Genomic DNA, 17,846 nt, shown 5'->3' on the forward strand with positions numbered 1-17,846 from the left:
TGCCTGACAACACATCTGACGTAAACCCTCCCCATGACTGAAGAGAGCATTGGACAGACGGTGAGACTGGCCAGAGAATACACAGTGCTGACTGAGATCAAAGCAGTGTACAAGTTTGACTTTGTCCTTTTAATTTATCATTATGCTATAGTAATATTAGCACAGAGAAAATTATAAATAGGACTATCAAGTCTGTCTGATATTGGAGGGACAGAATCTTTTGCAAAGCTGTGCACCAAAAGAGAAAAGCAGCTGTTTCATGAAAGAAATCAGTACTAGGGCTTGGGATCCAACTCCAGCTCTGCCATTCAACCCCAAGGAGCAAATTTATCTTCTGAGCTCCAGTTACTTCACCTGTAAAACCTGAATGATAATATCTTCTCCATGAGCTGTTTCAAGGAATATGGCACAGGGTAGATTCTCACTAATGTTAATATTAACCACTCATCTTCCATCATCCACCCACTCTTATACACACCCATAGAGCCACTGTCATTAAGAAGGAGCTATCAAAATATTATATATGAGTACTTTGAATTTAGAGTCAGGGAAATTGCAAGTAAGAGACTAGATATCCTCTACACAAAGGCATATAGGTCTTCCTAAAAGCCAACTGCTTGCATAGAACTCAAGAATGGAGTCAGAGAGTCAGAAGATAACACAAGAATAAAATGCAAACATAAAAGGACAAAGAAAAAATGTTCTTAGTCAATCACGGTTAGGAATTTCACAAGCATCCTAATGAGATGGGATCAGAAGTTAATGCCATATACTCTACTATCGATAACTGTAGTTAGAGTGTGGTTGTTAATATTGCATTAACTAATTGGTAAGCTGCACAGTGTTGTGAGTTCAGTCACTCCAACAAATCCATTTGTTGGCTTCATAAATTTCCCAGCTATAGGACCTCCCCATGTATAGAAATAAATCCATATTTCAAATAGGCAGATCTATTCTGTCAATGCTCAAGCCTATGTCACTAGACTGAAGAAGTAATCCTCTTTATGGTTGAGTATTAACTAGGCTGGTTTCTGTGTGAATGCAGTTGAACAATTTTGCACAATTTCCTCCCACGTGTAATCAAAGTTCAAAGAAACTTAATCACTTTCTAGGTCCAAGAATTGCATCTTCTTGGGAATTTTCCTCTCTGAGAATCTAAGAAAGCCCAGATCAAATGAAATTGTTGTGGATTTACATTAAAGAGAAATAATTCATAGCATTTCCTAGTACTTAATTATAATGCAGAGGAAAAACCCACCTTGGGCCAGGGATATGCTCTGCTGGGTTCAAGTCTTGTCTCTGTCACCAACTTGCTCAGAAGATTTGGACAGGTCACTTCTCCTCCCTAGGCCTCTATTACCTTTGTGGACACCGAGAGGGTGCAGCAACATCAGAAAAATCCCTCAGGCACAACTGGACATTTGAGGCCCTCACCCACTACCTGTTCAGCTCTGACCTTCTGTCTTCTAAGATACCCCCTACTGTCTCTTTTCATCATTTTTCTCTTGCACAGGTATGTTCTTCTATTATGCAGTGGAACTTGACCACATATCAGATGCCTAGGACTCTTTCCAAAAAGCCTGATGTGCTGCTCAGTACTTTGCTGATGGCAGAGGGGATATCACATGGAAAAAGCCAATGAGACCTCCCCTGTGATGGGGTTCACTCTCCTGGGGCTCTCTGCCCACCCAGAGCTGGAAAAGACATTCTTCGTGCTCATCCTGCTAATGTACCTGGTGATCCTGCTGGGCAACGGGGTCCTCATCCTGGTGACCATCCTTGACTCCCGCCTGCACACACCCATGTACTTCTTCCTGGGGAACCTTTCCTTCCTGGACATCTGCTTCACTACCTCCTCAGTCCCACTGGTCCTGGACAGCTTTTTGACTCCCCAGGAAACCATCTCCTTCTCAGCCTGTGCTGTGCAGATGGCACTCTCCTTTGCCATGGCAGGAACAGAGTGCTTGCTCCTGAGTGTGATGGCGTTTGATCGCTATGTGGCCATCTGCAACCCCCTTAGGTACCCTGTGATCATGAGCAAGGCTGCCTATGTGCCCATGGCTGCCAGCTCCTGGGCTATTGGTGGTGCTGCTTCCATGGTACACACATCCTTGGCAATTCAGCTGCCCTTCTGTGGGAACAACATCATCAACCACTTCACCTGTGAGATCTGGCTGTTCTCAAGTTGGCCTGTGCTGACATTTCCATCAATGTGATCAGCATGGAGGTGACAAATGTGATCTTCCTGGGAGTCCCGGTTCTGTTCATCTCTTTCTCCTATGTCTTCATCATCGCCACCATCCTGAGGATCCCCTCAGCTGAGGGGAGGAGAAAGGCCTTCTCCACCTGCTCTGCCCACCTCACTGTGGTGATTGTCTTCTACGGGACCTTATTCTTCATGTATGGGAAGCCCAAGTCTAAGGACTCCATGGGAGCAGACAAAGAGGATCTTTCAGACAAACTCATCCCTCTTTTCTATGGGGTGGTGACCCCCATGCTCAACCCCATCATCTACAGCCTAAGGAACAAGGACGTGAAGGCCGCTGTGAGGAGCCTGCTGAGACCAAAAGGCTTCACTCAGTGATGGTGGAGGGGTCCTCTGTGATTGTCACCCACATGGAAGTAAGGAATCACAATCACATCAGCTGCCATTCAAAAGCCAAGTCATGTGGCATATAATGGTCTCTCACCCTAAGTCCATTTGCAGGAAATGTTAAACTTTTCAGATTATATCTCCTGAGTTTTAGTCCTGTGTCTGACAGCTTCAGCAGACACCAGACTCAATAAATAATCAACTGTGATGAAGGCACTCTGAACACATGGTAAAACCACACAAGAGAGCAGCCACGAAAGCATGATGCATGGCCCTTAGAGTGTCTCAGCTCTAGATTTAGAACAGGGACGTGGGAAGGTTCTCACAGCAACTTACCAGCCCTACTGGATTCATCAGGGAAATCAGAGGAATAAGGAAGGAGTGGAAATTTTCATTGAGGCTTTAGTTTAATGCACTCAGTTTGCCTGAATGGCTAAGAAAAGATAAGTTCTTCACTTAGAGAGCTTCTGGTTGTGAATAATCTATTTTAATGACTGGATATCTTTTTAGCTATGAGAAAATTTAGGCTATTTTTTCTTGATGCACTGCAGATCATTAAACACCGCCTAGTAAATTAAATAAACTTCAAGGAGTAATGAGTTCAAATTTGACATTCTTACAGAATTTCACAACAGGAAAGCTTGTATTCTGATAGATGCCACGTCATGTTCTACAAAAAAGATGATGATAAATAGATAGATATAGATAGAAGTAGACAGATGGTGGCTATACATGTTTTGAAGACTTTGGGTCTAATTTTTTTTTTTTTTTTTTTTTGAGACAGAGTCTTGCTGTGTCGCCCAGACTAGAGTACAGCGGTGCAATCTCGGCTCGCTGCAACCTCTGCCTCCCAGGTTCAAGCAAGTCTCGTCCCTCAGCTTCCTGAGTAGCTGGGACAAAGGCATACACCACCATGCCTGGCTAATTCTTGTATTTTTAGTAGAGATAGGGTTTCACCATTTTGGCCAGGCTGGTCTCAAACTGCTGGCCTCAGGTGATCCATCCGACTCAGCCTCCCAAAGTGCTGGGATTACAAGCGTGAGCCACAGTGTCCTAGTCTATGGGGCTAAATTTTCATAGGTTTCTTTGTTCTAAGACTTCTCAGAGCTTTTATTATGCAAAGGTCCACTGTGAATGTTCAACAGGGTATAAAGTTGTAGCATTTCCTGAGCCTCCAAAATTCAGCACAATAAAAATTGGGAAGCTTTTTTTTTTTTTTTTTTTTTGAGACAGAGTCTTGCTCTGTCACCCAGGCTGGAGTGCAATGGTATGATCTCGGCTCACTGCAACCTCCGCCTCCCAGGTTCAAGCGATTCTCCCACCTCAGCCTCCCGAGTAGCTGGGATTACAGGCACCCGCCATCATTCCCGGCTAATTTCTGTATTTTTGTAGAGGTGGGGTTTCACCATGTTGGCCAGGCTGGTCTTGAACTCCTGACCAAGTCCAAGGTGAACTCCTGACCAGGCAGAGGTGATCCGCCCACCTCAGCCTCCCAAAGTGCTGGGATTACAGGCGTGAGCCACCGCACCCAGCCAGCATTTTTTTTACTTAAGGGTTTGGACAAATTCCTTAACCTCTTTTGCCTGTCTATTCATAGACACAGAAGACAGACAAGAGGTTCAGAAATTGCTGTGGATGAAAAGCAGCAGTTTTATGGCAAGTTATATCAAAGTCTGAGAATATTGAAAGACTTATTTAAAAGGAAACTTTAGAAAGTGAATCCGATTTTAAGAATAGTTCTTGGAATATTTTTGCTTCAAGTGATATATTTAAGTTTTCTTATACTTGTTAAAAATGAATTGGATCACTCGAGCTCAGGAGTTCGAGACCAACCTGCGCAACGTAGTGAGACCTTATCTCTATTTAAAAAAAAAAAAACATTGAATTGCATAAGATAAGGATGTATATTTTGCTAATAAAATTTCACTGTATTGTGTTAGTCTAAGGTTCTGATTTCTTTTTTTTTTTTTTTTTTTTTTTTTTTTTTTTTTTGAGACGGAGTCTCGCTCTGTCACCCAGGCTGGAGTGCAGTGGCCGGATCTTGGCTCACTGCAAGCTCCGCCTCCCGGGTTCACGCCATTCTCCTGCCTCAGCCTCCCGAGTAGCTGGGACTACAGGCGCCCGCCACCTCGCCCGGCTAGTTTTTTGTATTTTTTAGTAGAGATGGGGTTTCACCGTGTTAGCCAGGATGGTCTCGATCTCCTGACCTCGTGATCCACCCGTCTCGGCCTCCCAAAGTGCTGGGATTACAGGCTTGAGCCACCACGCCCGGCCTAAGGTTCTGATTTCTACTTGCCCTGGAAGAGAAACAATCTTGCTACTGCAGATACACAGAGTGACATCTAGTGGCCACACAAGCCAACTTCAGACATTTACAAGCCGGGCAGTGTTTTTAGAAGCAGCTGTACAGGTCTCTTTCTTCATCCCTAACTGCATAGTTCATAGTTCCTCTCCAATATCCCTGACCCCACTCATCCAGCACCTGCTTGGATACCTCCAGTGATAGAGAATTAACACTTCCAGGTTCTAGCTGTTTCATTCAGCCCTACTAGCAAATTATTCCTTGAATTGTGCTAACATTAACATCTGTCTCTGATAGCATCTTCCAGTCCTCATTCAGCTTCGTGCCTTTACATGAAATACACCTTATCTCTTCTTTCTTCTGATATATAAAATTGATCTCCTGGTTCCTGGGTCTTTTTCCCTCAAGCATAAACAGCCCCCATACTTCCACCTGTGCCAAAATCACCCAGTTTACCCAACTGACAGGTACTAAATTGTGTCCGCAGTATCATCTGTTTAATTCCAGTGTGATATTTCTTTAAATACCTTGGGAATAATAATGATGGTGCTAAGCTAACTCTGTTTCCCCCGGGCAGTGGAGATCTGTCTGGCAGAGAGAGGTGCTTGAACAAGTCTGTCTTCTTGTGAGGTGTCCTCTACTCACTTTCTCTTCCTTGAGGGGTGGCAGTCATATGCACTTATATTACAGATTACATTATTATAGTGTAACTGTTGAGTCAGAAATTACATCGCTTCCTCTAGGAACAGTGGCACCTTTCACTCCCACTCTCTTTTGGGTGTCAAGGGGAGACAAAACTATTATATTATTATACTTAATCATACAGACAAATGTATTACTTTTAAGATCACAGTTCTGGGTTAGTGGGTGCTTTAGGCTTTTGTTCTAGTGACCAAATCCTCTATGAAATCTTTAAGTTAAAACTCCAAATATAAAGTATATCTACTTTGGTTTAAATGGAGGTGGGGAGCAGAATAGATGTGGGGGGCAGGGAAGGGAGTTGGGCTCCCTCTGCTCAGCCCAGCCTTCATCCCCATCCCCAGGGTCCCCAGTCCACAGGCACCACCAAACACTAATCTGATCCAAACCACTGGTGCCAAGAAAAGTAGACATTTTGTAAGGATATTTTGTTCCACTCCCAGAAAGAAATGTGAAAATTTTGGGGGGAAATTTATATTCTAAGAAAAAATAGATTACCCAATTAACCATTAAAAAGATAGACAACTTAAAATACCAATTACCTAAGAAGTTGAGAACTTGTCAGTTACCACCTTAAGATGTTCTGGGCCACCTGTTTCCACAGATGAGTGGTAATAAACATTCAAGGAACAAAAGGTTTTTAATACTGTTTAAACAATTTCAGAGAATAAAGTGAGAAAGATATCTTCCAAATTGCTTTAACCAAGCCAGCATAACATTGATACCATATCATTAAAAACATAACAAGGAAGTACAGGAAAGGAAAATACCACCTTTTCCTTTCCTATCTCACCTATTTACATATGTGTGTATGTATGTAGATGCATGCATACATATAAAATAGAATTCAGCAGCACATAGAAAGAATACTAAACCATAGCCTAAAGGACTTATTTTTTAAAAATAAAGCTAGAATAATTTAAGGATATTTATTGGTATAATTCACTACGTTTATAGGTTAAAAGGGGAAAAATGATCATCTCAATAGATCCTCAAAATTATTTGAAAAAGTTGAAAATCAATTTCTTAGTTTTAAATTCCTTCTAATAAAATAGGAATGGATGTGTTCTTTAATAAAATTAAATTTATGTCTCTAATGAAAAGTATGTGTCATGCCTAATGATGAACTGAATCAAATCTGTTACACTTTAACACTTTTCTGGATATACCAACCATTTAATTAGAGAGTAGAGATAAATGAATAAAAGGTGAAACTAGAAGAAAGGTAAGGAATAATATTATTATTGTTACCTGATACACTCATAATTTTATACCTGGACAAAACAGTAAAATCAATCAAAAGGTAATTTTGCAAAACAGAAGGAGAATTCAAGACGGAAGCTGCATGCAAAATGAATATGCAAAACTCCAGGTTCTAGAGGGGAAAGGGGGTGAAAGAGGGAGAGGAGAGAGAGGGGAAGAGAAAAAAGACAGAGGAAGAGAGAGAGAGAGAAGGAGAAAGAGAGGGGAGGAGATTTGGGGGAAGAAAAAGGAGGAGAGAGAGGGAGAGACAAGGAAAGAAGAGAGGGCGAGGGAGAGAGAAGGAGAAAGAGAGGGGAGGAGATTTGGGGGAAGAAAAAGGAGGAGAGAGAGGGAGAGACAAGGAAAGAAGAGAGGGCGAGGAGAGAGAAGGAGAGAGACAGAAAAACCGGTTGTCTTGGACTCTTGAGCCTTCGGCAGCAGCCCTCACCTTCCTCCCTACCAGCTAAACAGGGCCTTTTCTCATCTTCTGGCTTGAGGCAAAATCTGCCTTTTTCTCCACAGTGATGTCATAAGAAAAGATCACAGTCACAAAACTAGTCCCCTTTCCAGCAATAAGAACCTGCATATTTCTTTCGGGGGAAAGATATGGAAGAATTTTTATAGAGACTACGCAGCAAGATTTTGAAATAGAGATTTCAAGTGGTTTATCATAGACGGTATCTAGAACACAATCCTATAGGGATTTCATGGATCATTATCAATTCTCTCTCCGTCACTAATCAGATTAAACTGTGCTGTTGAGAGAAGGGGCGTGTGGGTTATGCCACAGTATTTTGACAAAAGAAAATAAACAGGCACAAATTTATACTATTCCAAGTAATTCAATTAGAATGGGAAGAAATGGAAAAGAAACGAAACAGGAGCTCAAGGTTGGTTGATAACACTGATTGCTCTTGGTATAACTGAGATGGAGCAGGGACTCCTCCTAGGGACTTGAGGGCACCAAAGTATAGAAATAAAATAAAATCTTGAGTTCCTTTGAAGGAAATTCCAGGGACCTAGCTAGCCTTAAGAAGTGAATGAGCAACTCGATAAGCTAGAAGGTAATAGTAGCTTAAAACAATAGCCAAGGAAGTTAGAGTCAGGAGAACGTAGAGATAACATCTTAACATATGTCCCTGAGTTGTTTTTTTGAAACCCAGATTCTTACCAAAGGAATCCTGTGGCACACAGACCTCTGATAAGGTGGAACTGAGGACTGAACTCTACTGGCTGTCCTTTGTTCTAGATTTCTTCCTGAGAGGCCTGGAAGAGGTCAGACCCATGAGCCAGGGCTAACATTCTTTTCTGTTGATAACAAATTTTTAGACAAAGCCTCACTTCCTTAACCAAGTCAGAAAATCTGCAAATCGGCAGAACGCGGTGGCTCATGCCTGTAATCCCAGCACTTTGGGAGGCCAAGGCTGCAGGCAGAATCACCTCTGAGGTCAGGAGATAGAGACCAGCCTGGCTAACATGACAAAGCCCCATCTCTACTAAAAATACAAAAATTAGCTGGGCGTGTTGGCACATGCCTATAATCCCAGTCACTCAGGAGGCTGAGACAGGAGAATCACTTGAACTCGGGAGATGGAGGTTGCAGTGAGCAGAGATTGCACCACTGCACTCCAGCCTGGGTGACAGAGGGAGACTCTGTTTCAAAAAAAACACAAACAAAAAAGAAAATCTTCTAATCCTCCTATGACCTGTGGGCCCCTCCTAATCACCCCCTAACACACATACACAAGCTTTGAGATGTCCTGCCTTTTTAGGTTAAACCAATATATTGATTTATGACTTACCTGTAACCTGTGCCTCCTCACCTTTATTTTTTATTTTTTTATTTTTTTGAGATGTAGTTTCAGTCTTTTTGCCCAGGCTGGAGTATAGTGGCGCGATCTTGGCTCACTGCAACCTCTGCCTCCTGGGTTCAGGCGATTCTCCTGCCTCAGCTTCCCTAGTAGCCGGGATTACAGGTGCATGCCACCACACCTGGCTAATTTTTGTATTTTTAGTAGAAACAGGGTTTCACCATGTTGGCTAGGCTGGTTTTGAACTTCTGAGCTCAAGTGATCCGCCCGCCTTGGCCTCCCAAAGTGCTGGGATTACAGGTGTGAGCCAACGTACTCGGGTGGAAAAGTTTTTATTATTACAGTTTGGATGGTGCACATTTGAAAATGATCAATTTCCCTGCTTTCTTAAACAGAGCTTATTTGTTATAATGTTACATTGTGAGTGAGTCACAGTCAGCATTTATGATTACTGTAAGGTAATTGTGCAGGATAAAAGTGGCATCTCCCAAGGGACACACTCGGGGTCCAAAAGAGGCTACCTGGAATTGGCACCACCGGGGGTCAGGATGGCTAAGACGAACCCGTCTCAGTTCAGATGGTGGCTCTAGTTATACCAGCCTAGAACAGGATGGAGGAGAGGCTCCTCAGTGCCATCCTGCTGAAAAACAGAGTCCAAGAGTTAGCTCCCCTTCTCTGGGACAAGATAGTGTTTTGTCCTAAATAATAATAATAATTGCTTCGGAGAGATGTGCTTGCTCACAGATAACTTGAACGGTTACGATTCTTGCTGGTGGAATTGGGATCTATTCCTCACACTTCAGAGTTGACAGACTTGGGCAGAGGGGAGTCTCCATCAACTTTTGGGCAAAGCCTGAGCTCTGGAGTTTTCCACTGAGAGGCGGAAAGGATAGAGTTCCCAAAGTAAGGGATGTGTGGCTTCTGGGCATGTGACCTGCAGAGGAGCTGTTAGGAGCAGAAAGGGTGTGAGGAGGAGATAGAAAGAGGTCAGGAGAGAGGGAGCCTCCAAATGTCTCAGCCTGGAGTTTCCTCTCCTTAGCTGCTAAGACCAAGGTTCTCGTCCTTCCGCTGCTGTGCTCTGAGACACCCACCTGGCCCTTCCGTAATTCAGCTGGTCTAGGGAGACTGGGAAGCTTGAGACAGGAAGGTATTTGCCTCCTGATTGCCACAGGCTGAAATGGAATTCAGCATCAACCACCTTCTCTCCCCTCCTCCACTCACATTTTTAAAATATCTGTGGCAGTGCCACCCCTGAGCACTAGTGGCCATGGACAGGTGACATTCCAGGCCTATAAGACTGAGTGGCTTGTTCTTGATGGTTCTCAACCTCCCTGCTCTACACATTCACCCTACGACCTAGTAAAGATCACTTCCCAGGGCTGCGAGGGAGGGACTCACCTCCACGCCCACACTAGAGTACTATCTGTTCTCCGTTTCTGGTCTCCTCCCTCATTGTCAAGCTGTCAGCAGTACATTCCAACCTGTTTTTATTAAAAAGGAATGGGGACACTTATGTGGTTATTTTAGCCAAGATGCATATTCTAAATCTAATCATGATGAGACATTGCACAAACCCCAATTTTATAAAACACCTGGCCTGTATTCCTCAAAAATGTCAATATTATGAAAGACAAAGTATGGCTGAGGAACTGTTCCAGATTAAAGGAATCAAAGAGATGTGATGAAAACATGCAACATATCATCCTGGGCTGGATACTGTACTGGAAAGTGTTGCTATAACTATATTGACTATAACTGTGGCAACCAATGTGAACTGTAGATAAGATAATCGTATTGTAATGACGCTGAATTTCCCGAGTTTGATCATTGTAGTGGAGTACAGTGAGAAAATATACTTGTTTTTATGGAATACACATGAGATACACAACCTACCTTGAAATCGTTCAGAAAAACTATGTATACATACACACAGAGAATAATAAAGCAAAGCAAATGTAGTAAAATGTTAACAAGTTGATAGACTGCATATGGGTTTTTTATATGATTATTGCAACTTTTCTTTAAGTTTGGAATTCTTTCAAAGAAAATGAATGTCAAAAAGAAAGTGAAGAAGAACTCCAAAAAAATCGTGGAAGGACTATTTAAATATCAGCAATTCAAATAAACATGAAAAAGCTCAACATCACTAATAACCCAAGTGGTGCAAAATGGTACTATTAAAAATCAAATCCTATTAACCTACTGCAGAAAAGGATAATATAATATCCATCATGGATCAGTGACACAGGAGCCCTTGTCCTTGCTAGTAAGTGGACACTGTTTTTGAAAAACCATTTCAGACTTTAAAATGCTCTTATCAGGCCAAGTATGGTGGCTCACACCTGTAATCCCAATGCTTTATAAGGAGGTCAAGGTGGGAGGATCATTTGAAGCCAGGAGTTGGAGACCAGCCTGGGCAATATAGCAAGATGCCATCTCTTTAAAAAAAAATTTTTTTTTTAGGGCCGGGTGCAGTGGCTCATGCCTGTAATCCCAGCACTTTGGGAGGCGGAGGCAGGCAGTTCACTGGAGCCCAGGAGTTTAAGACAGCCTGGGCAACATGGCAAAACCCTGTCTCTACAGGAAAAAATAAAAGAAAAAAAATTAGCCAGATGTGATGGCAAGCACCTTTAGTTCCAGCTATTCAAGGGCCTGAAGTGGGAGGATCACTTGAACCCAGGAGTCTGAGGCTGCAGTGAGCCGTGATCATGTCACTGCATTCCAGCCTGGGTGACAGAGTGAGACTCTGTCTCATGAACAAATAAATAAAATGTTATTTTTCTTCTTCTTTTTGAGACAGGGTCTGGCTCTGTTGCCCAGGCTGGAGTCCATTGGTATGATAATGGCTCACAGCAGCTTTGACCTCCTGTGCTCAAGCAATCCTTCCACCTCAGCCTCTGGAGTAGCTGTAACTACAGGCGCACACCACCACGCCTGGCTAATAAAGTGCTCTTATACTTAGACCTCATAATGGAATTCTTAAAAATTTACCCTAAAGAAAAAAAAATCAGAGATGGAGATAGAGATTTTATGGCCAGGCGCGGTGGCTCAGCCCTGTGATCCCAGCACTTTGGAAGGCTGAGGCGGGCAGATCACAAGGTCAGGAGATCAAGACCATCCTGGCTAACACGGTGAAACCCCATCTCTACTAAAACATACAAAAAAATAGCTGGGCGTGGTGGCAGGTGCCTGTAGTCCCAGCTACTCAGGAGGCTGGGGCAGGAGAATGGCATGAACCCGGAGGCAGAGCTTGCAGTGAGCCGAGATCACACCACTGCACTCCAGCCTGGGCGACAGAGCGAGACTCCGTCTCAAAAAGAAAAAAAGAATAATCTCTATGATGTGACTTACCATGGAGAAAAACAGCATAATCTAAATGTCCCAAAATAGCATAATGGTTAAATAGATGATAGTATACCTATACATGAAAAAAGCCAGTTTTTCATACAGACCCTTACCAAGAAGAAAATATAATAAGGAAAAAAGTGTTCCTCTATATTAGCAATAAAATGGAGGGAAAATGCCTTAGAATAAAGTTAAGAGTCCACAGTATGTACATAAATAAGAACTTAATACTCTATTGTGATAACTCGAAGAAATATTTTAACAAATTGAAAGATATAACCTGGATAAGAAATCTCAAGGCCAGGCATTGTGGCTCATGCCTGTAATCCCAGCACTTTGGGAGGCTGAGGTGGGCAGATCACTTGAGGCCAGGAGTTTGAGACCAGCCTGGACAAGATGATGAAACCCTGTCTCTACTAAAATTACAAAAATTAGCCGGATGTGGTGGCACGTGCTTGTAATCCCAGCTACTTGGGAGGCTGAGGCAGGAGAATTGCTTGAACCTGGAAGGCAGAAGTTCCAGTGAGCTGAGATCGCCATCTGGGTGACAGAGCAAGACTCTGTCTCCAGAAAGACAAAAAAAAAAAAAAAAAAAAAAAGAAAGAAAGCAAGAAAAGAAATCTCAAAAATGTAAACTTTTCAAGTCCTCTAAATTAATAGATAAATTCAATGCAACCTCAATCACTAACAAGCTAATTCTAATTCACATAAACAATTATATATAAATTAATTAATATAGAAAACTTGTTTTGGAAAATTATCAGGAGGGGAAAACTAGTCCCACTAGATATCAACATGTACAAAAGGTACAGTGATAAAAAGTTTGGTACTGGTAAAGAATAAATAGATCAATCATTGGTACAGAATAAAGTCTAGAACTAGACCCAAGGACATATGGCCATTTAATTTGTGATAAAGTTAATGCGCTAATCATTAAGCTATTGTCCCCACCCACTTCTGAAGTATGCCTCTACACTCAATTCGTGACTTGACTGAGACTCAAAATCCATTTCTACTTTGACTCCCTGTAGACCGACCCACAGGGGGCGCAAGAGGGAGCGGGGAGGACCAGACGAGGGAAAACATTCCTTTTTTCTCTCTCTCTTGGGAAAAGAGGGACGAGCTTCTTGCTCCTTCCGGTTTGCTTCCTGTTCCTGTCTGCTTAGCCCCGCAGTGTTCGTTGGTTGGTCCTCTATTCTGCTTTCTCCACACTCTCAGAACCAGGCTCATTGTTCAGGCTCTCAGTTCCAGAATGCCCTTTCTCAAACACCAAAATGAATTCCAGAGAGACCAAAGATTAAAATATTAAAAAATATATTACAGATTCTAGACGAGGGGGGTAAGGAGGAGTCTGGGAAAATGGCAGTTTGTTCTGTGACATCCACGATGCATCCCAACCCAGCTGCAGCCCAGCTGCTCTGTTCTCCTAAGCTAGGGAGCTGCTAAGGCTGAAAGGTGAGGGCAGTGCCAGTGGCTCGGGTGGGGGCATATAAGACAGGAGTGGAACAGGAATTTCTACCTCTGTGCCAGAGGAGATCCTGGAAACAAGCCTCAAAAAGTCTTGGGGCAAGAAAAAGGAGGAATACTGTGGTATCTAGGAGTCAATTTGAACAGGCCATGGGCCACAGAGGGGCAGGTCTGTGACTTCCATGTCAGTGTTGCTGAAAGAGCTGGAGGTCTGGGAGGATTCTCCCTGTCCTCAAGGAGGAGCTGAGTTGTCTCTGTCCCCCAGCAGGGAATGTCCTAGGTGTTAACAGCCCTTGCAACTTGGGGCCTATTAAAGAATTGATAACTGGCCAGTGGCTCACACCCCTATCCCCATGGACAGACTATGGTGTCTGCCTCTCTCTCAGGATAGCCGCTCCCTAAAGACCTCTAGCAGCTGGGAACCCAGCAGCCAGACACAAGAGCAAACAGAACCAGAGAAACATGTCTCCTAGTGTAATTGAACTGCTGGAGGAACCAAAACATGCTGAGAGCACTCAAGGAGCTCTAAGTCCAGTACAAAAAAAAAAAAAGGCTCTCTGATAAGACAGCAGGTTGAACACTTGCATATAGTGAAGTTAGCTAAGAAGAGAAGACACTATGTGATGCAGTTCAAGGGGAATGCGAGGGCAGACGAGGACTTTCTTTGGGAAGTAGTAGTGCAGATAAGAAAGGCTTAAAAGTGTTCAGAGAAGAAAATGTGGGGATTTGAATCCAACTCTAACTCCAAAGCCCATGCCCTTTTGTCTCTGACAGCACTTTGCTAGGACCTGGTAGGGCCCAGAAACAAGTAAGAATAGAGCTTGCACGGCTGGTATTTTAGAACAAACAGAGACAGAGCAAGCAGGTGAAGGTCAGTTATCCCATTCTTCTCCCAGAGGGGCTTTCACTGCCCAACACAGCTCAGGTCCTCCTTTCACAAAACAAACTCTCAGGTGGACTCTGGCTGGCAGAGGTATATCTCAGTCCTGTTCTTTAAAAGTCACTAAGTCAATAGCATTTCGGTAATACCTACAGCAACTTCGTGGAAGTACTAAAACTCTTCTCTACCCACACCCCATGTCCCTCAAGTCTGACTGAAAGAAAACAAGAGAGATTTGAGGCCCTGGGGCCCTTGGCAAAAAGCCTATGTGTGGCAGAGGTTTGTCTGCAGCTTCCCTGACTTTCGCCACACCTACTTCATAAAGACTTAACTCACTGTCTCAGAGTAAGACCCTAAGAAGAGAATTTGAGGTGTTGACTCTTTCTGACCCCTGTCATCTCAACTACATACTTATTCACATAATAACAGCTCAGTGACAACTTCTTGCCATTAGGGCTTTGAAAGCTTCTACTACATCCCAGACAAGGACTCCTTTTTCTCCCCCAAGTGTAACAATGTTTTTACCCAATGACATATGCTACAAGAATATTCTGACTTTCTGATTTCAGGCAAAGACACACTCACCAACTTATTACTTGACATAGCAAGTCCCAGTCAGAGAATATCATATGAAACAAATAGGAATTATTTGCAAGAATCCAAAACATAGGCTGCATCCCCAGCCCACCACCATGGCCACCTACAAGTTAGTATTGATCAGGTGTGGTGACAGCACGTGGAACCTGGAGAATCACTTCAGCAGCTGGTATGATGCCAACCTAATCCCGGTAGGCCATGAGGAGGCAAAGCGCGGTGGGCAGGCTCTGCGAGATGCTAGCTATGAGTTTGACATCTGCTTTCCCTCTAGGGAAGAGAGCGATCAAACCCTCTGGACGGTGCTAGATGCCATTGATCAGATGCGGCTACCAGTATTGAGGACTTGGTGCCTCAAGGAGTGGCATTATGAGGGTCTGACTGGCCTCAATAAAGCAGAAACTGCTGCGAAGCATGGCGAGGCCCAGGTGAAGATCTGGAGGCGCTCCTATGATGTCCCACCACCTCCGATGGAGCCCAATCATCTTTTCTACAGCAACAACAGTAAGAATTGCAGGTATGCAGACCTCACTGAAGATCAGCTATCCTCCGGTGAGAGTCTGAAGGAAATAGTTCCTCAGATCAAAGAGGGTAAATGGGTACTGACTGCAGGCCATGGCAACAGCCTTTGGGGCATTGTCAAGCATCTGGAGGGTCTCTCTGAAGAGGCTATCATGGAGGTGAACCTGCCGACTGGTATTCGCATTGTCTATGAACTGGAAAAGAACTTGAAGCCCATCAAGCCCATGCAATTCCTGGGGGATGAAGCTACTGTGCATAAAGCCATGGAAGCTGTGGCTGCCCAGGGCAAGGCTAAGAAGTGAAGGCCAGCAGGCATGCTACTGTCCCTGGGAACACCCTCCCTGGCCATCCCTTCCTCTGCCCCCTGCACATGTCACACTGACCACATCTGTAGGCATCTTAAGTTGTAGCTGCAGATGGGGACCAGTGGCTCACATTTTCATTTTAGCCATTTGTCTCCTGCACCCACTCCTTTCATACGATCTAGTCAGAATAGCACTTCTAGGGCACAGGTTCTCAGTCCAAGCTGAGGAAAAGCTCCCCTTGTCCAAGAGAGTTGAAAGGTAGTGACTTGGGTTTTTGCCAGTGCTTTGTTTACTAAGGACTTGTGGGGAGGAACCATGCTAAACCATGACCAGTAAGGAGACACAAGAGCGCCTATCTGCCCCCAGGAGCCAGTTCTCTGCTCTTCTGCAGTCAGACCACTGCCTGGGGGCTCTAGTCATTCCAGTGGAAGATGAATGTAACTTGCACGGTGATGTGACAAACAACGTTTCCTCCCTGACCCCAGAGGAGCTGGCTCTAGAAGGTTGGGATCAGTCCTGAATTTAGTTTATGTGTTACATTTACTTCTACCAAAAAAAAAAGTATAGTATATGTAAATAATACAAAACAATAACCCTTGTGGTGTTTCTTGTGGTGGTTGAAATAGTCCCACATGTGGTCATCAGAAAATAAGCCATCCCTCACACCAAGATGGAATAAGCTCTGAGGGGTAGGGGTGCCTCCTGCTGTGTGTTTTAGAATCCTTCACCTGCCTTGTTTCATGGCAGTGAAATGCCTCTTCGTCCTATCCAAGTGTGTCTTTCACTGACTGATTTCTGAATCATGTTCTAGTTGCTTGGCCCTGCCACAACAGCCTAGTGTTCATTTAAGCATAACTGTACTAAATCCTTTTTCTGCGCATGCCTGTAATTCCAGCTACTGGGGAGGCTGAGGCAGGAGAAACGCTTGAACCCAGGAGGCGGAGGTTGCAGTGAGCCAAGATTGCACCATTGCCCTCCAGCTTAGGCAACAAGAGCGAAACTCCGTCTTCCAAAAATAAAAATAAAAAATAAAGGAGTGATGTGCAATCCAATTTTTTAAAAAAGAATCCCAAACATATTGCCATGCAAGGGGGATGAAGAGATAGGCAGCATCTTCTGTGATATGTCACTGGGCTGTGCACGTGCACTATTTTTTACATTATTTGAAGCACAAACATACCTAGTTTTTGTTTTGTCCTACAAGTATTTTTTGTACTATGATATTATTTGTGGTGCCCTTTGAGTGCAAGATGATTATGAAGCCTCAAAATGTTGAAAAATTGTTGAAGAAAATAGTACAGAAAGAACACTGCACCTGCCAAAGAATGACCTCTCCAATCCCTTCTCTACCAGCCCACTCACATCTTTCTTCCTCCCTTGAGAGTAAAATGTGCTCCATTATAGTATCTTTCACATATAAATGCCTTTTACCTATGTACTTCGACCTATGTACTTTCTAATTATTGTTTCTTACATAGACTTGCTTTCATTGTTCAGTCAATAGATTTTTCTATATGTGAATATTGAGGATATCATTGGTCAGAATGAAATGCATCATATGTTTCCCGTTGAAATAAATGGAAATATTTTTCCATCTAATGATTTATTTTCCCCTGAGCAGCAGGGTTTTTCAGGAAAGAATTGACATCTTTAAGCAAAGGAAAGGTGTCTTATTTTTGTTTGTATATGTGATGCTCCCTACAGAGTAAAAGTGAAGTCACATTGCCCCCATGGAGCTCATGGCTACTATTTCCGGAATCAATTGAAGCAGCTGGAAAACTTAAGTCCCTGGAATGACTAGACATGTCCCTATTCCTTGCTGCAGGCAGGAAGACAGCATTCTCAACATGTTGCATTTGTGATCAGAGGGACCAAGATTTAGCCTCTCACCACTAAGAGGAAGTGACCTAGAGACCCACGGACTATGCCCCATGAAGTCAAGTTAACATAAGGGAAAAGGTGTGCATCAGCAAGGATTAGGCTTAACTGAAAATAATAGAGTCTCACAGAAGCACTGTTTAAACCAGATAGCAGTTTATTTCTCTGTCCTGTGTAAAGACTGAAGCAAAGGCAATCTGGGACTGTG

The 17,846-nt window shown here is 43.4% G+C and overlaps 2 protein-coding genes and 1 pseudogene across 2 annotated transcripts in view; 2 read left to right on the plus strand and 1 right to left on the minus strand.

The window, feature by feature from the left end:
• Window positions 1-17,846, minus strand: part of LOC144334634 (olfactory receptor 13C7-like) — a 143,846-nt gene that overhangs the window by 113,743 nt on the left and 12,257 nt on the right. The gene's annotated exons all lie outside the window — the stretch shown is intronic.
• On the plus strand, window positions 1,434-3,255 carry LOC100426243 (olfactory receptor 2S2). The gene is given in 2 exon segments (XM_015117595.3): window positions 1,434-2,166; window positions 2,169-3,255. Coding segments are annotated over 2 exon segments (957 nt in total). The 5' UTR covers window positions 1,434-1,625; the 3' UTR covers window positions 2,585-3,255.
• Window positions 15,032-15,757, plus strand: LOC694946 (phosphoglycerate mutase 1 (brain) pseudogene; annotated as a pseudogene).

Source organism: Macaca mulatta, chromosome 15, assembly GCF_049350105.2.
Source record: "Macaca mulatta isolate MMU2019108-1 chromosome 15, T2T-MMU8v2.0, whole genome shotgun sequence".
NCBI classification, from domain to species: domain Eukaryota; kingdom Metazoa; phylum Chordata; class Mammalia; order Primates; family Cercopithecidae; genus Macaca; species Macaca mulatta.